The sequence below is a fragment of the Pipistrellus hanaki genome (genome assembly GCF_964339955.1).
Source record: "Pipistrellus hanaki genome assembly, chromosome: 18".
Lineage (NCBI taxonomy): Eukaryota > Metazoa > Chordata > Mammalia > Chiroptera > Vespertilionidae > Pipistrellus > Pipistrellus hanaki.
In genome coordinates, this window is record NC_140520.1 from 1,689,694 (window position 1) to 1,714,511 (window position 24,818).

General features: G+C 56.5%; 1 protein-coding gene across 1 annotated transcript; it reads left to right on the forward strand.

The window, feature by feature from the left end:
• Positions 1-4,599: 4,599 nt before the first annotated feature.
• On the forward strand, positions 4,600-21,858 carry PLPPR4 (phospholipid phosphatase related 4). The gene is made up of 7 exons (XM_084865341.1): positions 4,600-4,704; positions 10,847-11,032; positions 15,584-15,713; positions 17,336-17,531; positions 18,050-18,107; positions 18,944-19,117; positions 20,355-21,858. Exons 1-7 carry the CDS (start codon positions 4,627-4,629, stop codon positions 21,720-21,722), a joined length of 2,190 nt encoding a protein of 729 aa, XP_084721467.1. The 5' UTR covers positions 4,600-4,626; the 3' UTR covers positions 21,723-21,858.
• Positions 21,859-24,818: the final 2,960 nt, after the last annotated feature.

A 24,818-nucleotide genomic window follows, 5' to 3' on the forward strand; every position in this document is an offset into this window, starting at 1 on the left:
CACAGCTGGTCTGAAAGCTGTGGCTGAGCCCTGGCTGGTGTGGCTCCGTGGATAGAGCGTCTGCCTGCGGACTCAAGGGTCCCAGGTTTGATTCCGGTCAAGGGCACGGACCTTGGTTGTGGGCACATCCCCAGTAGGGAGTGTGCATGCGGGAGGCAGCTGATGGATGTTTCTCTCTCATCGATGTTTCTAACTCTCTATCCCTCTTAAAAATCAATAAAATATAATTTAAAATAAATGAATAAATAAAAGCTGTGGCTGAGCATGTACGGCCATGGGAAGGGTCCCCGGTCTATCTCCGGGTGAGTAGGGCAGCAGACAAAGTAGTGTGCCACGTACAGGGGGGGAGGGTGCAGAGTAGGTTTACATGTGCGGGTGCACGAAACAACTCATTCTCATGTCATTACGTATTGATTCCCGCATCACTTCCCATATGGACGGCTGTCAGCCTGTTTGCCCACCGCGTGAGACCACGTGATAGCAGAAGGACTCCTCAAATGATTGGTCTTTCGGTAACAAGAGTTGTGGTATTTTTCCTTTGTGACTTTTCCGGTGTGTGTGTGTGTGTGTGTGTGTTTAAGCAGTATTTTTGCTGTTATATTGAGGATTCATATTGAAATGTTATGTCCATAAATAATTGAATAGAACTAAACCATCCAAGATAGGAATCGTGTACAAGAGATGCGTTTATCCCTGCGTGTGGGTGATGTTTACAGAACAAAATAGTCCTGACACTCTAAGACCTGCCGTTTCCTCGGGGATTGGAATGTCTACCTTAAAGGAATAAGATGGATCCGGGACAACACGTTCGCCTCCGCTGAGGGAGAAGGACCGAGTCTCTAAGATCCGATCCGGAAAGCACGGGTGCGTCCTGGTCCGGGGTGTCCCTTGCCGATGGGCACGGAGATCAAATAAGGCCGAGCATCCCCCGCCCCCCGCTTCCTCCTTCCCCGGTTGCCATGGGCACCTCCGCGGCCCCGCCTGGCTCTCCCTGCTTCAGATCGGCAGATGGGGAGGAGGCAGAACGTGCTGCACCACACGCCCTCCTCCCACGCGGGACCGGAGCCCGCAGATGCTCCGGCATCCTTCACTCCGGCTGCCTCCGAGCCAGGACCACCGCGGACCCGCCCGCCGTGCGCAGACAGGGTGGTGGGTCACGTTCATGGCGACGGCGACCGCGCCATCTTCTTCCGAGACCATCACTCTCCCTCTGTGCCAGCCGGGACCGAGGGCGGCGGAGAAGACAGAGAATGGGATAAACTCCCCCTCGTTCTGAATTTCTTCTCCAGACCTTCATTGCGGTGCAGTTCATCTGCTCACCTATAAGTGAGCTTATAACCCGGGGTGGGGCAAACGCAGGGTTACAGTGTTTGTTTGGGAAAGAATACAATAATTAACAAATAATAATAGGCGAAACCGGTTCGGCTCAGTGGATAGAGCGTCGATCTGAGGACTGAAAGGTCCCAGGTTCAATTCTGGTCAAGGGCATGGACCTTGGTTGTGGGCACATCCCCAGTAGGGGCTGTGCAAGAGGCAGCTGATTGATGATTCTCTCTCATCGATGTTTCTAATTCTCTATCCTTCTCTTCCTCTCGGTAAAAAATCAATAAAATATTTTAAAATAAAATAAAAAATAATAATACCAGAATAAACCGTGTTTTTGCATGCTCACAACTGGAAACCGGCCTTTGCTCCCCTGTGTACTAGCCACTTTGAACAGAAGACGGGTCGTGACATGACATAAATGACTGGAAATAAAAATGCCCTCGAATTTTGACATCCCATCTCGGTCCCAGGGTGCCCGTCAGAGTCCTTGGGTTCCAGCAGCAGGAACTGGCGTCCAGCCGGTGTCAGCGGGAAGGGACGTGCTCTGAGGCTGTGTGACAATCTCCGGGCGTCGCCAGAGCCAGCGGGGCTGGGGGAAGAAGAAGGAGGAAGGTTGGACAGCCAGAGTCCGGGCAGCAGCCGACAGCGGGCACAGCGCCGGCTGCGGGATGAGTCGTTCCGATCTCCAGCGGCAGCCGGCGGTCCGGCCTGCGCTCCGTGGTCTGCCCGCGTGGACGGGCTCCCTCTCGGTCTGCGTTCAGTGCCCACCAGCTGGCGGCCCCGCTTCTGGACCTGGGCTGCCACCGCGGGCCAGGCTGTGATGCCCGCCACACAGGGGGCTCGTCTGGCCCATCCACACCACCGCTCACGGCGGGTCCCAGCGCGCGAGAGACGTGCCCCCCCGAGGACGGGGGTCACTGGTCACCGCCCTGGACTCTCGCTGTGTGGTATCAGATCCCAACACGCAGTCCAGGATGGGACGTGTCAGGATCAATGCCTTCTCCTGGGGGGGCGTTAACGCTGCTTGGGTTCACAGTGTTAAACGCAGTGAATTTTAGCCATAAAGAAGCATGAAGCGATGTCTGTGTCATGGCCCTTGTGTCCATGCCTCTGCTCCTTTGTTTCACAGGTTAAAGAATTTTGGCCTTTAGATTGGCACAGACGCCTACATTTCCACTTAACACTGAGGAGCCAATTCCAAAAAGAAATAATTCTGGTTTTATAGCGCTCCTTCTACTCCTACGTCAGAGACATTTCTCTGGAACCCAACTCACCATTCCTTGGTGCATGGGACCAGGGCCCAGCCCACTGGGCCACCCGGCCAGGGCTCGGCATGCTGGGTCACTGGCCAACAAGGGGACACACTGTTATTTTCGCCGAGCCCAGCATGTTCCTCACTAATCAGGGACCAGTTGGTGTCCGTGTTCCAATGGCATGGAGACCGGCTTCCAGCTGTTTCCCGGTAAAATACCGGGTCGTTCACTCTCATCGGCCGGCCACTGGGAGCACCTTTGGGAGGACTTAGCACAGATTGAACAAACGAAAGCTATCTGTGTCACGTGGCTCTTGCCATTTGATGACATTTCAAAGCCTCAGTTTTTCTCTGAATAACATTTGCAGAGGCAGGTGGGTGTCTGAATTTTAAATGTGGTATTAAAAATATCACTCTGCTGCCGTTTATGGCATATTAGGGGAGAGTTTTCACGTCTGTCAAGTCTTTTTTAAGAAATATCTTTTATTGATGTCAGAGAGGAAGGGGAGAGAGAGAGAGAGAGAGAGAGAGAGAGAGAGAGAGAGAGGAATATCCATGATGAGAGAGAGTCATGGACCGGCTGCCTCCTGCATGCCCCCCACTGGGGATGGAGACTCCAACCCGGCCTGTGCCCTGACTGGGAATTGAACCTGGTTCATAGGTTAATGCTCAACCACTGAGCCGCGCTGGCTGGGCAGCTATACACTCGTTGTCACAGCTACTCAAATGCCAGTGTCCTGCCCAGCAGCCCCCGGCATTCCGGAGGAAACGGGTGTTCCTGTAACATGGTTACAATGCAGCCTGGACTGGGCCCTGGTTGCTCAGTCCCCATCCGTGCTGCGCAGCCAAGGACCCCAGCGGCTGGCCGTCACCACACCCTGTGCCAGGAGAGAGACTCGGAAGCTGTGCTGCCCCTTTGCTGCCCCCGGACCCCCACAGGCCAGGCAAGCTCGGGGGCTGCTCCGATCCTCCCGGTGCGGGGCACCTGCCCAGGCTGCGGCAGCACCCTCGCTGGGACTACGGGTCCGAGTTCTCGCCCCCCAGTCGCATGCGCATCCATGAAAGGAAGAACGGGGAGTGAGGTGGACAGACTGGCGAAGGGTGGGCCAGGGCAGCCCTGGACGCCACGCTGGAGACGGAACACAGTTTGTGGGCCTGGAGCACCAGGAGCGTCTGAGCATGAGGCCCAGAGGGGAAGGGTGGGGGGGAACAGGATGGAGGTGACACACGTGGTTCCTCCGACCACTCCTGCCAGGGAGCGACAGGCACAGCCCACCCGAGTGTTCGGGGCGCCCTGCAAAATAAGGAAAATAAGGATCCCCCCACACCACTTTGCCCCCCCCACCACACACACACACACACACACACACACACACACACACACGCCGGCATGCTCAGAGGTTGAGCACCGACCTATGAGCCGGGAGGTCACCATTCGGTTCCGGTCAGGGCACAGGGGCACATGGGCATGCGCGCACCTGGGTCTCCGCCCGGTGGTTGGTGGGGGTGCGGGCTGGTGGGGGCGGGGCCAGGCTGTGCGCCCCGCACCCTGAGGCCAGCGCTCCTGGGGGACCGGGCGCCTCCTGGCAGTGCCCTGGCTCCCAGGCAGGCGCGGCGCTGCAGAATCCGGGGCGCGCCCCTTTCGGGTCCTGACGTCAGGTTCCCACAGGCGGAGGAGGAAGGAGAGAAGAGGAGGGGGAGGGAGGAGGAGAGGGAGGAGGAGGGAGGCGGGAGCCGGGGCCATTGCAGCAACAGTTTGGAGCGGGAGCGGGCCTCTCCGCGAGGATCGGGGCGCGGGCTGAGCGGGGAGGGCGCACGGAGAGGCGGGGACCGGGGCGGGGACCGGGGGACCGGGGAGACAGGCGGCGGGGAGACAGGCGGCGGGAACCCGGGGACCAGGCGGCGGGGACCGGGGGCCGGGGAGACAGGCGGCGGGGACGGCGGGCGCTGCGGCCCGGAGCTGGGATGTGACATCAGCGGCGGCGCAGGCGGCTCCTCTGCCCGCGGAGCTCGGCGCCCGGAGGACGGGCCGGAGGACGGCCGGCGGGATGTCGGCGAAGGAGCGGCCGAAGGGGAAGGTGGTGAAGGACAGCGTCACCCTGCTGCCCTGCTTCTACTTCGTGGAGGTAGGTGGCCAGGCGGGCGGCCCTCCCGGCGGCTCCAGGAGGGGGGACCGGGGCCGGGGCCCTGTGTGCGCCCCGGGGTGCCCATCCCCTCCCCCCACCTTCGGGGAGCCCCGGTGTGCCTGGGACCACCCCCCCCCCCGTCATCCTCCCCTCCCCCATCCCCGCCGCGGGGGCTGCGGGAGGAGGTACCTGTGTGAGTGCCCGGCTGCTCCCGGCCCCCGGTCTGTGTGCACAGCCTCCAGCCTCCGCGCTCGCAGGGCCACGGGCCCGTACTCCGGGGTTTGTGCAGGGCACAGCCTTCGCGGTGCCCCTAGGATTCTGCGGGGGGTGATCAGGAACTCAGATGCACACAGCCATCTCCCCCTCCCCAGGGCGTGTACAGAGCACCGGGCTCTGGTGGCTTTATCACCCCAAACACCCACAGACTGTAAAAGCCTTCCCCTGGCTTAGCCACCACAGTGCTCCCGTCTGCTTCTGACACCGGCCTGCCCTCTCGGCATCAACCGCTGGTTAACCTTTCCCATGGTTAGCAAAAAAATTATGCATGCACACGCACACGCATACATGGACAGTGTGTCTGCATGCACACATCTATGCCTGTCTGTATGCACACATCTATGCCTGTGTGCATGCATCTATGTCTGTATGCACACATCTATGCCTGTATGCACACATCTATGCCTGTGTGCACGCATGTGTGGGAGAGGTGACATCATCCGGTCTTAGGAGGTCTGTCCAAGTGCATTTGTCCTGAGCAGGGTTAGAGGAGCAGTGAACCTGCGGGTGGGTACCCTTAAGGAGCCTCACTCCCCGGGATGCAGTGCCCTGGGGGAGGGGAGGGGGTCGGAGGGGAGGGGAGGGGGGCGGGGAAGGGAGGGGGAGGGCCCTGGAGACTGACAGGTGCAGTCTCTCGGGGAGCCATTGCTCCGGTGACAGGGCGGGCGGGGAGATGCGGTGCTCGGCTGAGGGAATGCGGTGGCAAGGGCCTGGCTGTGCTCTGCGTGCTCAGAGCCGGCGCTGCACGGCGGAGGGAAGATGGTGCTGAATTATACATCCCCCGCCGCCGCCAGCAGCTCGGCCAAATATGGAGGCTGCGCGGCGAGGACAGATGGCAGACCCTGTGCTTGTTGCGGGGCTGACGCTTGTCGGTGGCGGGGCAGGGGCTGAGCCCCGACATTGGGGGAGGGACTCGGTCACGCTGTCTCCGGGGAAAGCAGTACGTTTGCAAGTGCTGTCTCACAGACAGGGTTAAGGGGACTCGGTGTTCAGGGGATTCGCTGGGAAGACAGATGCCAGTGGTTTGCATTAAGTGCCAGAGGAATGAAGGCTGACCCTCACCCACCGCCCTGGGGGAGAGAAATTGTCCTGTTTATTTAACGTAACTCACTGCCGCCCTTCCTCCGCCCATGAGGGACTGTGAGCCGTGCTTTAGGCGATTTTTCCAAAAGATAATAATTTCCTAAAGACACATGTGGGCAGCAGAAGACGCCCCGGTGAACAGAGCAAAGGACCCCGCCTGTGTGGCTCAGGGGGTGAGTGTCGGCCTAGGAACCAGGAGGTCAGGGTTCGATTCCCGGTCAGGGCATAGGCCCGGGTTGAAGGCTCCATCCCCAGTAGGGTGCGTGCAGGAGGCAACCGACCCATGATTCTCTCCTCATGGATGTTTCTCTCCTCCCTCTCCTTCTCCCTCTCCCTCTCCCTCTCCCTTCCTCTCTCTGGAATGAATGACACGTTCTTTGTAAAAGGGTAAGAGTGAAAGGATGGTACCTGCTTCTGGGTTAAACCCTGCCTGGCCCGCTGTTTGGTGGGAACGCGCTTTCGTTCCCGTCCGGACGGACTCCCTGAGTCTGGGGGGATGGGTTGATGGCGGGGGCCCATCCCCCGAGCAGAGCACAGGGAGGTCAGCCAGAGCTGCTGCAGGCGGATGGGAGCCTCTGAGAGCCTCGGAGCCCCGGGCTTCCAGGAAAATGCCCCCCTTCCCCTCGCCCCCAGCGAGGGCCGCAGCCGGGGTGAGCGCTGTGCCCTGGCAGGGCCCAGGCGTGCACTTCGGAGGCACCTGGACCGGGAGGGCAGACCCCGCGTCTGGAACGTTCTCAGTGAGCTCACCCACGAGGCGTCTCAGGCACGGACAGCGCCGGAGGCGGCTGCTCTCCGCGGTCGGACCCCGCACCACGCGTGCGCCGGACCCGGCGGCTGCCCTCCGAGGACGCCCCGCTCCTGAGAGCATCCGTGGGAGGGAGCATTCATGACGCTGTGTCTCGGGGTGCCGGGAACAGCCACAGGCCTGGCTTGCGAATGGTCTCCCTGAAACTTCCATGCAGGCTTCTACCAGCCTCAGACGGAGGTTAATGATAATGAGGACGATGGGAATAAAAATAAAAAGTAAAAGAAAGAAGCCCGGCCGGTGTGGCCCAGGGTTGAGCATTGACCTATGACCCAGGAGGTCACAGTTCAATTCAGGTCAGAGGACATGCCTCTGTTGGGGGCTGGATCTCCGGGGCTCGGGGGCAGGAGGGGGGCAGGTGTGCCCCAGGCACCGATCCACGATTCTCATCATGGATGTTTCTGTCTCTCTCTCCATCTCCCTTTTGCTCTGAAATCAATAAAAATATATTTTTTAAAACAAAACAACAACAAAGAAGTATCTGAGGTGCAATCGTTCCTGTTTACGCTGGAAGCGTGTTACCATTATTACAGCGTATTTGAGTACCACCCAGGCTATGTCTCAAGCAACCTCTCTCTTTTTTTAATATATTTTATTGATTTTTTACAGAGAGGAAGGGAGAGGGATAGAGAGTTAGAAACATCGATGAGAGAGAAACATTGACCAGCTGCCTCCTGCACACCCCCCACTGGGGATGTGCCCGCAACCAAGGTACATGTCCTTGACCGGAATCGAACCTGGGACTCTTGAGACCACAGGCCGACGCTTTATCCACTGAGCCACACCAGTTAGGGCTCAAACAACCTCTCTTGAAAAAAACAAGGCAGCGCCCCACTCCAGAGTGAAGTCTGCTGAAATCAGAACATCTCCTTTGCTCCTTTTTTTTCACCAGGAATGAGCAGGTGAGGGCTTGAAAAGGTTAATGAGTCCCCTGGGGACAGGGCTGATACAGGGTAAGCATCTCTAGAATCCCATCTACTAGAAAGCTTCCCCGGATCACCATGCTCAGAGTACATGTCATTCTCCTGCGACACGTGAGCACATCGGGCCGCTGTGCGAAGCTTGACCTAGACACCCAGCACCCGGGCTTCCTGACAGCACATGGCAGTCAGTCACATGCTGAAGCGGCTCTGAGGGGCCCTCCTGCTTTCCCCAGGGCTGGGCTCTGTGAGAACCACGTGCCTGGCTAACCTCAGGAGATCAGCCTGCCAGGAATCCCACCATCACTTCCCCTGACAGGAGGTCTCTGACAGACAGGAGGGGAAAGAGGTAACATGGGGAGGTTAGACTGCCGTTCACATCATTCGTAGTAAAAGAACTCCGCATTTCCCGTGGCAGTTTAATGTCATGTGCTCACACACGTTCTCTCACTGGATCCTCAAACCCAGCCCAGGAGGAGCTATGGCCTCTGCTAACAGGCTCGGGGGGGGGGGGGGGGGTTCCCAGGACTCGCCTCCCCCATGCTGGCCACAAGAAAGGATGGGTTGGAGCTGAAGTTTCTAACAATGAGTCCCTGCTTTCTGTAGCTTCTTCTAGAATAAAGTAGCTGAGAATTTATTCTCCCTGTAACTGCGGAATGGGGCGGCTTTCTCGTGGTGACGTGAGTGCTGGAACACGGGGGGCCAAGGGCAGACGTGCTCGTTGGGACCCAGTCCATGTTGAGATGTTTTTCCTTCCCACGAGCTGCACATTCTTCTAAGACTGACACTAGGCCGTGTGGGTGGAAACCAATGCCTTTGAAGAAAAGATAAACCAGGGTGTCCTTTGGGTGTAGGACCCAGATACAGGGCGTCCCCCAAAATGTGTGCCCGCTCTGAGTGGTTCTAAAGCCGGTGTTTATGAGCACACAGCTCATTTTCAGCACGCGAGAGAACCTGCAGAAATGAACTTTTTTTTTTTTTTTGGCGAACACGTTTTCAGAGGATGACGTGTGGTCCAGGCTCCGGGTGACAGAAGCAATGGCATTGCGAACATCAGGAATTATTCTGTATTCGGTATCTGGGTGCCCTCCGTTCCTCAGTGGCGGCCGGTTTGGCAGGGTGAACGTTATCATTTAGGTACCCCCATAAAGAGAAAAAAGTCAGCCCGCCCTTCAGGACAAGTTTTCTTTGTTCAAGGCTTAGAGCCTGGCTTCACCCAATATTTCAAACCAGTTAAAATAAATTAATAAATAAACTGAAAGGGAGTGAAAATTAAGGGAGTTATCAGTTGTTAAAGTGTGTATACATTTTGGGGGGATACCCTATGTTTCTCTCACTCTCAAATCAGTAAAACCATATCCTCAGGTAAGGATTAAAGAAAGAATAATAAAATAAAATGGACCACGCCTTCGCCCTAAATTATAAAATAATAATAATAAAATTGGTGTAAAAAAAAATCAGTCTTATCTAGCATATGTAATCGTTTGGATTGCATTTCTTTTATTGTCCCTGTTCTCGAAGACTGCTCCAGTGTTCTCTTTACAGAGTGCTCTGTTATTATTGCTCACGAGTCCTGAACAGATGGTAATTATAAGAGTCAGTCTTTTCTTTCTGAAACTGGTTTCCAGTCCAGGTAATTCTCCTCCCCTGTACTAGTGCAGAGACACAGTGTGGCCCATCCTGTTTTCTGAGACTACAGCACAAGTAGAGGATGAAATTCCTAATGCATGATTACATAAGCCTCTTTAAAAGACTTCTTAAATCTCATTTAAGTGCGATGGAAAGATGCCGGTATGATTTTATTGCGTTGCACATCTATTCCAAATTTTGCACATGCCATCTGCGAAATTTCCGAAGTTCTGCTATTGAGCATTTCAAAGATGAAAGATGTCTTTGAAGATATATATGTTGGAGGTAAACATTGTCATTTAATTCATTACACTGTCCAGCATAAGATACGGCACAGGAAAGCAATGGATCAAATCGTTTTTCCCCAAGCGGTACAAATATTTTGTTCGAATTCACTCTTAGGAACAAGTTGATATAAAAGACAGAGTAAAAGAGACTTTTTAAGACAAGTTAGAGAAGCAGACATCAGAAAGGAAGAAAAATGTGATTCCTAGTTTGAAAACAAATGAAAGATGAACACCTGGGTGGGAAAATGGTGTATCTGGGAAACTGGCAATTTCAAGCAGAGGCTTGTCTGAGGGAATTATTTCATTCAGATGTTACTTTCTTGTATGTATACTCTGAGTGGTTAGTTATTATGATCTCTGAACGCATAATAATCTGGCCACTCAATATATATATATATATATATATATATATATATATATATATATATATATATATACACACACACACACACACACAGACACACAGGCCCAGTGCATGACTTTGTGCGTGGGTGGGGTCCGGCCAGCCTGGCCAGGGCGAGGGGACATGGGTGGTTGCTGGTGGAGGGGACAATTTGCATATTAGCCTTTTATTCTATAGGACACACACTGAGTGGCCAGATGATGATGCGTTCAGAGATCCCCATCATCTGGCCACTCGGTGTATGTGCGTATGTGTTGGAAGGCTCTCTGATGTACAGTCACGGCGGAAATACAGAAATGGCGCGATCAGGCCCGAGCCTTCAGGAGAGTTTTAGGTGGGAAGCCGGGCCAAGACTGCAGCCAGCCCGCCCCAGGCCTGGCGGGGAAGACCAGGGGCCCAGGACCTCCCTCACAGGGCCGGCCGGGGCTCAGGAGGGAGGAGGTCACTCTGAGGGTCGCCAGGGGAGGTTCTGAGAAAGGGACGAGGGTGTCGCTGACCGTTTTAACAGCCACGACAACAACAGTGAGACTCACACGCGTGCACTGTCCTCCTCCCAGCTGGCGTGGCGTGTGGCTGAAGGCAGAGGCAATAGCGCTCATGAATGACGTGAGCTCCGAGCTGGGCAGACTGGGGCGGGGGTGGGGATGGGGGGGGGGGACACGCTTGTTTCCTGCTTCACGGTGGCAGGTTCCGTGTGTGACCTGCGGGCCCGTCACCCGGCCCGTGTCCCTCCCCCCAGCTGCCGATCCTGGCCTCGTCGGTGGTCAGCCTGTACTTCCTGGAGCTCACGGACGTGTTCAAGCCGGTGCACTCGGGGTTCAGCTGCTATGACCGCAGCCTCAGCATGCCCTACATCGAGCCCACCCAGGAGGCTATCCCGCTCCTCATGCTGCTGAGCCTGGCCTTCGCGGGGCCCGCCATCACGGTGAGTGAGCATGGTCCCAGGCTGGGGGGGTCGGAGCCAGACCCTGCGTGCGGAGGCCCACGCCGGCGTAGCCAATGGGCTCAAAGCAAAGGAAAGCGAATCCCAGCCCCAGGCCCGGAGGAGGGCGTCTCAGAGGCCTGGACGGCATCACGTGGGAATGCATCTGGTTTAAGACCACCGGCGTGGATAACTAAAGGGGATGTGGTTGCACATAGGAAGGCTCAATAACGGTTTCTAAATCATTTGGGGGGAAAGGCCTGTAACTGCTTAACCCTGAGTTGCTGGCCCGGGGCTTCTGGTCCGACATTCATGCATTTCCCACGTGCGTGTGGGCATCGGAGTGTGGGCAGCGCAGGGAAAGCAGGCGACTGTGTAGCCAACAGGTTAGACCCTCTCCTCAAAGGGGCATGCTGCCATCTCTTAGCATTTCCCTTTCCAGTAGATTGGCACTTTTCACTGGTTCTGAGCTCTGTGGCCACCAGCTCTAAAGAGGGCATAGCTCATGTCACACACACACACACACACACACACACAGAAAATGCTTCAGACGCAGAACAGGCGCTTGCATTTAAAAATATGTAACATATAAAATATATTTAAACAAAAATAAAAAATAAAAAATAAAAATATGTAACATAAAGAAATGCCCTCCCTGCTGGAACTGAATTAAAAGCGGAGTTCTTTCCAGGTTGCTAACAGACACGTTGTGAATAACACTCTTTTTTTTTTAATTCTCACCTGAGTATATGCTTATTCATTTGAGAGAGAGAGAGGAAGGAGGGGCTGAAGACCAAGGGAGAGAGAGAGAAAAAAAAAAAGAGAGAGAGAGAGAATGGATGTGAGAAAAAAAAATCAATCTCCAGTATGCACCCTGATCGGGGATCGAACCTGCAGTCTTTTGGGTCGATGCACCAAGCCACTGAGCCACCCAGCCAGGGCAATGGCATGATTTTTGATAAACTCATTCATAAATAAGACTGGCCAACCCTCCCCCAGAATCCTAATTACCGGACAACAAATACGTTCCCAGGTGGGTCCTATTCTTCCTGCAGGAGGAGCTGACTGCGTTCCTCCGGCGCAGGACCGCGGGGGAGGGTGTGTCTGTGAGCGGGCCGCACCCCTCTCCTAAGGAGCGGGCCATCCTGCTTCGGCGCGTCAGCAGTTTTAGGAGAGTCCCGGCATTGACCTTCCAGAGTCTGCGCTCGCACCGGCTGTGAATTTGTTTTCTAAAAACGCCCCCACATTAATAATCATAACGTGCTATTTGCACTGCACATAAATCACACCAAACGCTCTCCGCAGATGGAATTAGAACCTAATTTCCCAGAGAACCTCATCACGCTTAGGAGATCGCAAAACACTTTGAAAATCGATGAGCTGCTGGGGCGCCAGGGACTCCGGCGAGCCGGGGACTAACGAGGCATTTGCAAGGAGCTGAGACTCGGACGAACAGGACACGTTTGAAGTGCGACACCACATTTTTTCCCTGCCCCCTCTGTAAGGGCCTACGGGAACGCCACCCGCCCCTCCTTCTATCGGAGCAAAACGAATATACGCGTCCACACGACTGCACCCGGAGGCACGTCTCCTGCTTGGGGCGCGATGGACAGATCTGTCGATGGGTCTGTGTGTCCATGAGCCTGCCCCGAAGGCTGTTTTTGATATTCCCAGCTGAGGAAGTTGCTTTTCTGTATCCGGGTCTTTCTCCCCCGGCATGGTTTATTCAGCAGCGAGGAAAGCAAGTCTAACTGTATCTCCACCGCCCAACCAGAGCCATGCCCCTCCCTCCCTCCCTTTGCCGACACTTCCATGGACTGGGGACCGGGACCTCGGCCTCCTCTCTGTGCTTCTGCTTCTCTGGCCCCCTCTCGTGCCATGAGTTCTTCATATGCCGAGGAAGGGTGCTTCCTGGGGGTTCTGGGTCAACGTTTTCCTTCCTGAGCCCTGAGAAATGGCATGGACACAGGCAGACGCGTCTAGGATATATCAGGGAGCTCCCCCGCCCCCCCGCCCCCAAGGAGAAGTCCGTCTTTAAACCGAATTAGATCATCTGAAAACCCGTGCAGTGACAGAGAGACCAAGGGTGAATGGAAGCGTGAGAAAAACGTTGATGTTCTTAGAGAGAGGGACCGTTAGGTGATGTCAAAATGTGAACCAAAAGCCCTAGCTGGTTTGGCTCAGTGCCATGGTCGGCAAACTCATCAGCCCACAGAGCCAAATGTCAACAGCACAATGATGGACATTTCTTTGGAGAACCACATTTTTAAACTTAAACTTCTTCTAATGCCACTTCTTCAACACAGACTCGCCCAGGCCGTGGTAGTTTGTGGAAGAGCCACCCTCAAGGGGCCAAAGAGTGGCATGTGGCTCCCGAGCCGCGGTTTGGCGACCAGTGGCTCAGTGGATTAGAGCAGCAGCCTGTGGACTGAAGGGTCCCGGGTTTGATTCCAATCAAGGGCACATGCCCTGGTTGTAGGCTCCATCCCTGGTTAGGGTGTTTGCTGGAGGCAACCAACCAATGTGTCTCTCTAACATCGATGTTTCTCTCTGTCTCACCCCCTCCCTTCCACTCTCTCTAAAACGAATAAGATAAAATACATTTTAAAGGTTAAAAACAACAACACACCACTCTATCTATACTCAAGCCGAATAGCCGGAGAGTGGGGTGTTGACATAGGCGCTTCAGCATATCAAGCAGCTCTAACAGAAAACTCCTGAACCCCCCAGGCCAGGGGTCTTCAAACTACGGCCCGCGGGCCACATGCAGCCCCCAGGGGAGTCTGATCCTGCCCGCCAGGTTTTTTGGGCAGTGAGCGCAGCCAAGGTGTTACAGTAGGGATTAGTAGTTCATATAGTCCGGCCCTCCAGCTCTCTGAGGGACCGTGACCTGGCCCCCACTTTAAAAAGTTTGAGGACCCCTGCCCCAGGCCATTGGAGACAAGGGCTGCTGTGCTGTGTGGTGAGAAGCCATTTCCGCATGGCGTTGTACCAGCACGCTCTTACGTAACCTCGCACTCGCCGAGAAGAAGTGCATCATCAGTGCAGATGCGATTAAAAAGAAAGAAACAAAACGACCCACAGAACTGTTATTGAAGAAGTGGAAATGACTCAGTCTCTCTCAGCCCCACGGCGATGCGTTTCGGGCATGAGTGGGTGGTTTTCTCGCGATGATCAGTTTGAGACAGCCGTTATGCTCCTCCGTGCGCGTGGGGCACCAGGCAGAACACAGAGCCTTCTGTGTCTCCATGCCTACCTTAAAGAGACAACGTAGGATGGTATTTTTCAAGACGTATAATGAACTCAACGCTCAGTGATTTGGGCGGAAAAAAATCCTTTCGATTCTTTCTCTGTGATTGACCTTAAAAGCCTAGCACGTGTGCCTCATGATTTTCACACACATGTGGTTCCTGGCAGAGTCTCATTAAGGAACTTGATTTTTGTACAAATGCAGACCCCACAGAACCTACAGAATTAAATGGAGCAGAGCCAACATTGGAAGCAGGAGGCCATGGGGTCCCTATCACGAGTCTTTAAAGCCTGTCACCTTAAATAGTTCATAAAATGTATGCTCAGACCTGGAACTGGGACGTCTCCCTGGAAGAATCTATTTTAGCCCTGACCACGGTCATAATCCTTTTAAAGGGACATGACGACTTACACTGAAGGGCTGCCGGTATCTCATGTACCCTACTTCTCTCAGATCTGCACGTTTACACAAGTCAGTTCTAATTTCACAACCATCTCTTAGGCACAGTGACCCCAAATCCAATGACCTCTCAGGCACAGTGACCCCAAATCCAACAACCTCTCAGGCACAGTGACCCCAAATATTTTAGATCTTTTTTTTTTAATAAATGGAACTCAGGATTTCAGATCTTGCTTCCCCATACAGAGTGACCAACAGCCCAGACTCCAGGGTAACTAGCCAACGAGAATCCCCCAGGGAAGGTGAACTTTGGAAAATAAAAGAAATCCAGATCGCCTTACATTTTAAATAATTAAATACGATGAAATGAGATAAAAACCGAGCCCCTCAGCTGTGGCGGCTGAACCCCAGGTGCTCAGCCAGCACAAGTGGGCAGCGGCCCTGCCATGGGCAGGCGCAGGGTGAAGGGTGCATCCAGGCCGCAGAAACCCCCACAGGCCACTCTGTGCGGGCAGCACCCTGCTCCCCCTCGCGCATGCTCTCTGTGGGGAGACCCTCCTGGGCATCCCGGCTGCTTCATTGCTGTAATCTGCTGGTAAGCGCTCCTGACCCTCCCCGGTGCCTAGTCCACTCTCCCCGCGGGCATCTTGTTTTCCGGGGCAGAGAAGCAAAGGGCCAAGATTTCAAGAATCAGGGCAGAACCCGCCCCCGGGGGGTTCGTCGGTCAGGAGTCACTGGGTGAGCAACGGGCCAGGACTGGTGCTGCCACGTGCCATCCCGCCCTGGGCCAGGGGCAGGAGCTCAGAGAGTCCTCCGATGCCCTCCCCGGGGGCCTGGCTGCGGGAGCAGCGGGTCACATGGCCTCGCTGAGCCCAGGCGCCCACCGGCCCCTCTCGTCCCGGCAGATCATGGTGGGCGAGGGCATCCTCTACTGCTGCCTGGCCAAGCGGAGGAGCGGCCTGGGCCTGGAGCCCAACATCAACGCCGGCGGCTGCAACTTCAACTCCTTCCTCAGGAGAGCCGTCCGCTTCGTCGGTGAGTGTGCGAGCCCCAGGGAGAGGGAGCGGTGGTTTCCGACAGAAGGGTTCTGTTTACTGACAGACATTCGGTCTCAAAGGCTGTGATTTAGCATGGGCATGTCAGCGTGTTTTTGTCTGAGCTCTGGGAAGCATGCCTTTACTTTAAAATGGTTCCGTTGGGTCTGTGTTCATTTTTTTTTTTTTTTAATATACTGTTATTGATTTCAGAGAGGAAGAGAGAGAGAGAATCATCAATGATGAGAATCATTGCTCAGCTGCCTCCTGCACGCCCCCTACTGGGGATCAAGCCTGCAACCCAGGCCTGTGCCCTAACCAGGAATCGAACCGTGACCTCCTGGTTCATAGCTCAATCCCTGAACCACGCCGGCCGGGCTGTGTCCATTTTTAAAGTGAGAATACGAGTCAGCAGGCCAGTAGGAACGAACGGCTCCTCAGCAATGACTGTGGTCACATCAGTGATTCCGTGTCAATTGTCCTACAATGTCTTTGTCGGGAAAGTCCTGCACATCAGGTGCCACCTTCCAGCGCTGCATCGTCACTCTTCCTCCTTGGCTGCCCTCTCCCAGTCCCCCTCCTCTGTTCTCCGAGCCCCACAGAAAACCCACCAGCCTGGCTAGCCAGCCTCTGCATCAAATCAGCGTCTACACCTCCATCTCTCCTGGTTGGCATGGAAACCTCTTAGTGTCCTTTGAGTCACAGGTCTTTTTTTATCTGTAAGTGGGTTGGGAAGGGAAGCCACGGCTCATCACACCGACATGAACGCAGTACATCTGTCCCCAGTAAGTCAGGAGGAAGTTATTGAACCTGCAGCCTGCCATCTCCCAGGCCCGGGTCCCTCAGCGCCTCGTAGGTAATGAAACACAACGGTCTCCGCGCCGAAGGGGAAGTCTGGTCTGGAAGTCTAGACCGCTGATCGGCAAACTCATTAGTCAACAGAGCGAAGTGTCAACAGTACAACGATTGACATTTCTTTTGAGAGCCACATTTTTTATCTTTTTAATTTTTAAAAAAATATATCTTGTTGATTTTTTACAGGGAGGAAGGAAGAGGGATAGAGAGTTAGAAATATCGATGAAAGAGAAACATGGACCAGCTGCCTCCTGCACACTCTCCACTGGGGATGTGCCCACAACCAAGGCACATGCCCTTGACCGGAATTGAACCTGGGACCCTTGAGTCCACAGGCTAACACTCTATCCACTGAGCAAGACCCGTTAGGGCAAGAGCCAAACCTTTTAAACTTAAACTTCTTCTAATGCCACTTCTTCAAAATAGACTCGCCCGGGCCGTGGTGTTTTGTGGAAGAGCCACCCTCAAGGGGCCAAAGAGCCGCACACGTCACCTCCACATGTTCCCGGTCCTCTGGGGACAGGGTCCCAGGGTGAATGCTATTGGGAATTGGCCTTACTGAACCAGCCTGCCCGCAGTCCCTCCCATGGCTCCTTGGGAGATCCTCGCCGCCATTCCCTTGCCCTTAGGCGTCTGGTTAGAAGTTAGGGCTGCCCTCTGTGATCTCCTCGAAACAGAGGGAGCGACGGCCGCAGGTTGGGAGGCCGGCGGTGACCGGCGCCGCGCTGGCCGCCTCCTGGTGACAGCCCGCCCTCCGCCCGCACACAGGTGTCCACGTGTTCGGCCTGTGCTCCACGGCGCTCATCACCGACATCATCCAGCTGTCCACGGGCTACCAGGCGCCCTACTTCCTGACCGTGTGCAAGCCCAACTACACCTCCCTCAACGTGTCCTGCAAGGAGAACTCCTACATCGTGGAGGACATCTGCTCGGGCTCCGACCTCACGGTCATCAACAGCGGCAGGTAGGGCGGGGCGGCCGAGAGCCCGGATTTTTTTGGGGAAAAATCGGGACTTTTTTAAAAACGCCTCGGGACGCGGGACAAATTGTTGGAAATCGGGACTGTCCCGCCAAAAGTGGGCCGTCTGGTCACCTTAATTTAGGAACTTAGGGGGGGGGAAAATGGGAAGCTTTAAAGTCCTAGGCTTTATGAGCTTTGGCTTTCCACCGACATCATCCTGATGCCAAACAGCAGTCAGAATGTCTCTCCGTCCCTGCCTGCGTCCCACTGTCATTGCCGTGGGGCAGGGAGGTGACCCTGGCACGGTCAGCACCTGCTGGGCCAGGGCGTCCCATGGGCCTCGGCACCGGGCGGTTCGCAGTGCCCTCCTCACTCACGTTTCCCGGAAAACCAGACACGGAAAGGCACTGCTGCTCCTGCCTGTGGCCTGGGAGCTGAGCATCCGGCCACGCGGGGCTGTGCGCTGGCGGTGGGCGGCGGGGCTGAGACAGAGGCATAACGGGGCCGTCTTCCTTTGGCAGGAAATCGTTCCCATCCCAGCACGCCACCCTCGCCGCCTTCGCCGCCGTGTACGTGTCGGTGAGTAACGGGTGCTTCTCGGGGGTCCGTGCCCCAGAAAAGGCAGCAGTGAGCCTTTCTCCCCCCGTCCATCATGCCCCCGGGGAACGACAGAGCAGCGGCTGCAGCCAGGAGTCCTCCGACACCGGCCCCGAGAGCGGGAACCAGGGCTGCTAGAGACGGGGTGAGAGGGCAGCCGGGTTACCCACTGGGCCTGGCATCCCTGAGCTGAACAGTGGGCTCCATGAGAGGGGGGCTGTGGACTGCGGAGGCCGTACATTCTGAAACTGAAAGCAACCGTTACATCTACACACACGCAGGCAAGCACGCACGAGTTTGAGCTGCTTTGTTCCCGTAACTGGGAGCTCTAAGTCAGTGTTGATTGGACAAGTGCTCTATTATGAGTTGCCAATCATTGCTCATTAATACACTGGTTCATGAGACAGCTGAACTGGAATGATGACAAACTAGAGGTCCAGTGCAAGAATTCGCGCACAGGTGGGGTCCGCTGGCCTGCCCCGATTGGGGCCGATCTGGGGGGCAGGGCTGTGAGTGGTCGGCCGGCTGGCCCTGCCCCCTGATTGAGGGGGCAATTTGCATATTAGCCTTTCGTTATAGAGGACTAGGGGCCTGGCCCAGGGGAGGGGACATGGGCAGTTGGCCAGCCTGCCTGCTGGTGGAACTCCTGGCGGAGGGGACAATTTGTATATTAGCCTTTCATTCCATAGGACAGACACGGAGTGGCCAGATGATTATGCATTCAGAGAGCATCATCATCTGGCCACTCCGTGTGTATAGACAATGTCGTAGGAAAATGCCCTCCCTCCCCTTCCTGACCTCCCCCCTCCGTGCGTCAGATGTACTTCAACTCCACGCTGACGGACTCCTCGAAGCTGCTGAAGCCGCTGCTGGTGTTCACGTTCGTCATCTGCGGCATCCTGTGCGGCCTGACGCGCATCACGCAGTACAAGAACCACCCCGTGGACGTGTACTGCGGCTTCCTGCTCGGAGGGGGCATCGCGCTGTACCTGGTGAGCGGCTCGCTGTCCGGGTGGGATGAGCCACCGTTTGGCACGGACAACCCGCACGGGCTGGGTTCCACGGTGAAGAGTTACTTAACGCGTAGTTTCTGTCCATGGCACATAGCCTGGCTGCCTCTCCGTTGTTGTTGTCCTTCTTCTTCTTCTTCTTCTTCTTCTTCTTCTTCTTCTTCTTCTTCTTCTTCTTCTTCTTCTTTTTAATATATTTTATTGATTTTTTTACAGAAAGGAAGGGAGAGAGATAGAGAGTTAGAAACATTGATGAGAGAGAGTCATCAATCAGCTGCCTCTTGCACACCCCCTACTGGGGATGTGCCTGTAACCAATGTACATGCCCCCGACCGGAATCGAACCTTGGACCTTTCAGTCCACAGACCGACGTTCTACCACTGAGCCAAACCGGTTTCGGCTGCCTCTCCGTTCTAACCCAAAGCACACAGCCCAATTCCAGCCGAGTACGTTATTCAACTCTCACTATGGGCCAAGGGTATGCACCTCGGCTGCGGCTGGAAACCCAGCCCAGTCTGGGGAGGCACTGGATGTCCCTCTCTGTGTCTCCCCCTCTCCGTCCACTCTCGCAAAATCAGTGGAAAAACATCCTGGGGTGAGGAATAACCCCCCAACGTTTTTAAAACTCAAGGGATCCATGTTTCTGAACAGTCTGCGGCTTGCGATACAGCTTGCTCACTATTCATTCCCCCGGTAACTGGTTTCCCCAGTAACTGGTTTTCCTTGTTTCTGGGTGTGTGTTAGTCTGCGGTGCATAGAGCGTGCACCTCCTGATGTGGTCAGGGGTCCTGGGAGGGGCTCCCGTGGCCTCCTGTCCCGCTGCATTCACACCCCCTCCCCGCATTCACACCCCTTCCCAAATTCACACCTCCCCGCATTCAAAGCCCCTGCATTCCCATCCCCTGCAGCCACCCCTCCCCGCATCCCTCCCTCCCCGCATCCCCCCTCCCCGCCTTCACTGTCCACCCCTCCCCGCATCCCCCCTCCCCGCCTTCACTGTCCACCCCTCCCCGCATCCCTCCCTCCCCGCATCCCTCCCTCCCCGCATCCCCCCTCCCCGCCTTCACTGTCCACCCCTCCCCGCATCCCCCCTCCCCGCCTTCACTGTCTCCCCCTCCCCACATCTCCCCTCCCCGACTTCACTGTCCACCCCTCCCGCCTTCACTGTCCACCCCTCCCCACATCCCCCCTCCCCGCCTTCACTGTCTCCCGCCCGCAGGGCCTGTACGCGGTGGGGAACTTCCTGCCCAGCGAGGAGAGCCTGCAGCAGCGGGAGGCGCTGCGCGGGCGGGCGGACCTGCACCCGGACGCGGGCGGCGCGCTGGCGGCCAAGGCGGGGGCCTGCGACGGCGTGGCGCACACCGAGGGGCTCCTGGCGCGCGCGGCCCGCGACCCCGGCGCGCTGTCCGGCCTGCAGCGCGCGGGCGCCGCCGACGTGGAGATCATCACGCCGCGCAGCCCGCGGGGCAAGGAGGGCCTGGTGACCTTCAGCAACACGCTGCCCCGCGCCGCGCCCGCGGGGGCCGGGGCCGGCGCCGGGGAGGACGCGGCGCGCCGCCACGCCAGCGTCCACGCGTCCATGGACTCGGCGCGCTCCAAGCAGCTGCTGAGCCAGTGGAAGAGCAAGAACGAGAGCCGCAAGCTGGCGCTGCAGGTGCTGGAGGCCGAGCCGGGCCAGTCGCCGCCCCGCGCCGTGGAGCTGCGCTCCGGCTCGGAGCCCGCGCGCGTGGGCGCCAACGGCGAGCACCCCGGCCCGGGCGCCCCGTCGTACCTCAAGGTGCAGCCGGGCGCCGGGCCCGCCGCCGGCAACAGCAGCGTGCCCGGGGGGCCCCGCGTGTCCCTGCAGCCGCGCCCCGGCTCCTCGCAGCTCGTGCACATCCCCGAGGAGGCGCACGAGGCCGGGGCCGCCTCCCCGCGCGGCGGCTCCGCGCGCGCCAAGTGGCTGAAGGCGGCGGAGAAGAGCGTGGCGTGCGGCCGCGGCGGGCAGCCGCGCATCATGCAGGTCATCGCCATGTCCAAGCAGCAGGGCCTGCAGGCCGCGGGCGCCGAGCCCTGCGCCGCGGGCTCGCTGCGCTACAAGGCGCTGGCGGAGCTGGAGCCGGGCGGCGGCGGCGGCATCGTGCGCGTGGAGGCGCACCCCGAGAACAGCCGGCCCGTCATCCAGATCCCCGCGTCCACCGAGGGCGAGGGCAGCGGCTCCTGGAAGTGGAAGGCGCCCGACAAGGCCAGCCTCCTCCGCCAGACCTACGAGCTCAACGACCTGAACCGGGACTCGGAGAGCTGCGAGTCGCTGCGGGACGGGCTCTCCGCCGGCGCCGCGGACCGGCCGCGCGGCAACATCGAGGGCGGCGGCGGCGGCGGCGAGCACCTGCACCACCTCCACCACCACGGCGTGGCCACCATCCGCGTCACCCCCGTGGAGGGCAGCGAGGGCGGCTCCGAGACGCTGTCCGTGTCCTCCTCGCGCGACTCCACGCTGCGCCGCAAGGGCAACATCATCCTGATCCCCGAGCGCAGCGGCAGCCCCGAGCACACGCGGAACATCTTCTACAAGGGCACGTCCCCCACGCGCGCCTACAAGGACTGAGGGGCGCCGGGCCGCCGGGCGGGGACCCCGTGCGCCCCCAAGACCCACCCACCCCCAAGGCGGACCAGCCTGGGTTCTCCTGATGCCCTGTCCCCGCAGATGGGGGAGGGGAGGTAGCCTCGCATCAGACTGGCTCCTTCTGCAGCAGCTACTCATGCACCTGTGGGAAGGGCTGCCCTCAGCACTTGGGGTCCCCCCACCACCACCCCGGGAGGAGAAGCACAAGGCAGGACCTCAGCGAGGACCTGGCTCTGCTCCAGGCTCAGCCGCTCTGCAGACGGCCAGCTCAGAAGACAGCGGTGGCCTGCCCTGTGTTCTATGTCACCTCCTGAATGTGCCAACGTTGGGGATCCCCTCTCCCCCCCCCTCTTTCTAATTAGCAGTGGGGGTCCAGGACTCGGTCCCCCAGGCCCAGGCCACGCGGTTTTATATATCCCTCCAGCAGCGTCGCATCCCACGCCCCCGTGGGGGTGCTGGCTGGGAGTGCATCTCCCACTCACGCCCTCTCTCCCCCGCCCTCCCGCCCCCGTCCTACCTAGCTGTGCAGTATGGTGTGTAGTCCTCATCGAAGAAATGCCCCTGGGGGAGAGGACGGGACACCCCGCAGCTCCCCGCAGGGGCGGCCGCGGGCCACACATGCAAAGGTTTGGTGTGTTTTTTTTTCTTCAAAATTACGCTTTCTGCAATGGCAGCAACCACGCGGTGTGTTTTCCGTAGAAGGGAATCGCTCCGTGCGTTGGTGCGTCGCTTTTATTTCTTTGCGGCATGCTTTTTATTTAGGCGTAGGCACTGCCGATGGAGAATCCGGCTGCCCGTGAGCACATCGCATCCCTTACAAACACCTTGTGTTAGGCAGACCTTTGGCATGGTTGTGGTCCCACTCGGTGTTTTTTACGGCTTGTCCTTTATTTATTGATTTTCTGTAGATATTTTTTTGACGTCATAGATAAGCTCTTCTGTTTTTAAAGCGAAAACAACCTACTGACCTGTCTTGAGCGAAACACATTCAGGTACTGCTGTGAGTTTATGAACCAGAAACCTGAACCGCACTTGACCTTGGGGGCTTAGGCTGCTCTCTGGACAAGTAACCGAGAATGCCTGCTAGTTCCGGGCTGCCACCTTTTCCCACGTCCTCACAGCCAGGAACCTAGGGCCACACGGGTGGGTTCCGCCTTCTTCCTCCTCTTTGTTCACTCGACACCGCCAGGAAGAAGGTGGAACAGATGCAGATGGGACCCAGGGGGTCTCCCAGGATACAGGAGGCTGGATTTCTTTAAAACGTCTAGACAGGCCCCGTCCTGGTGCTGGGTGTGCCCACGGCAGTGGCTGCTCTCTGTCCTGAATGGGCCTTTGCGGAAAGAGCATCGCCGGTCAGAACAGGAAAACAGCGTGCTGAGGTGTGCCCCACGCCGCCTCTTATAGGCGGAAAGCGGGCTTTGGGTCTGTCAGGAGTCCTCACCTCCACGCATGGCCACCCGGGGCCCCCAGCGCCCCCAGGCCCGCCCGCCTGACCTGGGGGGTCTCGGTGGCACAGCGGCCAGAGGCCTTGTCTGGAGAGGAGGGTGCCCGTCATCACCACCTCCTGCAGGGAAGGGGTAGCCTCTAGGAGCCGCCCGCCTCCTGGAGCTGAGGGACTCAGCCGAAACCAGCAGAACCGAAAACTCTGGCAATAAACACAGGTTCCGCTCCCTCCCTTCTGGAAACTTCCTTCTCGGAGTGGGAACCAAACACTGCCTTGCCCACTTCTCCCCGACACCCCCGGCCCGGCCCGCCTGGCTTTTGCCGGTTCCTAGGGAGCAAGGTTTTAGTACTCTGAGGAAATAAAACACGCACACGCGTGCGCACACACACACACACACACACACACACACACACGCCACACATCCTGCAGTGTTTCCGGCGCAGTGCAGTGTTTCCTAATCTTTCCTACTTCTCGGCAGAGGATTTTAAAGAACTTCTCTTGTCACTGACGTTTTGTTCTTTACATAAATCTTGATACTTTCTTTTTGTACTCCAAGTGCCAAAGGCGACCGTTTTTAAAAACTTCAGTTGTACCACGTGGTTAAGGAAATCCAACGACAGCCGCGAAAACTCAGACCTCTGCATGTGTATTTGATAACACATCTTTTGTAAAAAAAAAAAGATAGTAATAATAAAAAAAAATTGTTTACATTCCATGGTACCTTAACGTAGAATAGTGAGACCGACAGGTGGTGCCCTCCCTTCCAGTGCTCTGTTCCTCCCTTAGCCCTAAGGCTGTGCTTTCCGGAGAAAACCAAGTATCGAACCAAGAGAGTTAATTATCTTTTTAAAGTAAATAAAGTTATGGAAATATATATATAATATATATATATATCAAAGTATCGTGTTTAATAAAACGTTACGCAGTGATTTCCAAACTGACAAAGTTTGTAAAGTGCTATAATGTATTTTGTTAAGTACAGATCAAAGCTATTGTGTGAGTATATTGTGCTAACATCCTAGAAATAAAGATTTCATTTCTTCATCAGAAGTGGGCTAGTTTGGGTGTTTTTTGTTTGCTTTTTAACTTCAGAGCATGGGTGAATGGTCATGACCTGGCTTACAGGAACGCAGATGAAGAAATAAGACATCAGATAACTGATTGTCCTATACACTGAGTGGCCAGATGATGATGATCTCTGAACACATAATCATCTGGCCACTGTGTGTGTGTGTGTGTGTGTGTGTGTGTGTGTGTGTGTAGAGGCCCAGTGCATGAATTCGTGCATGGGTGGGGTCTGGCCAGCCTGGCCAGGGGGAGGGGACATGGGCGGTTGGCCAGCCTGCCTGCTGGTTGAACTCCTGGTCGAGGGGACAATTTGCATATTAGCCTTTTATTCTATAGGATAGACACTGAGTGGCAGGATTACTATGCATTCAGAGATCATCATCATCTGGCCACTCTGTGTATAATAAAGAGTTAATATGCTAATTAGACTGAACAGCAGAAAGAGCACCCGGGTGACCTGCCAGGCCACCGTCTGGATGACCTTCCTGACGAAGCCGGGGCTCTGAGGGGCTGCAGGGCCGAGCCTCCTGCACGAATTCCGTGCACCGGGCCTCTCGTATTCGTAA

What these genes read in the sequence shown, in the direction of transcription:
- PLPPR4 (XM_084865341.1), top strand. Translation starts at nt 4,627, where the DNA reads ATGTCGGCGAAGGAGCGGCCGAAGGGGAAGGTGGTGAAGGACAGCGTC. An exon ending in CCTGCTTCTACTTCGTGGAG is followed by an intron (nt 4,705 to 10,846) that starts GTAGGTGGCCAG and finishes CCCTCCCCCCAG; the next exon opens with CTGCCGATCCTGGCCTCGTC. An exon ending in GAGAGCCGTCCGCTTCGTCG is followed by an intron (nt 15,714 to 17,335) that starts GTGAGTGTGCGA and finishes GCCCGCACACAG; the next exon opens with GTGTCCACGTGTTCGGCCTG.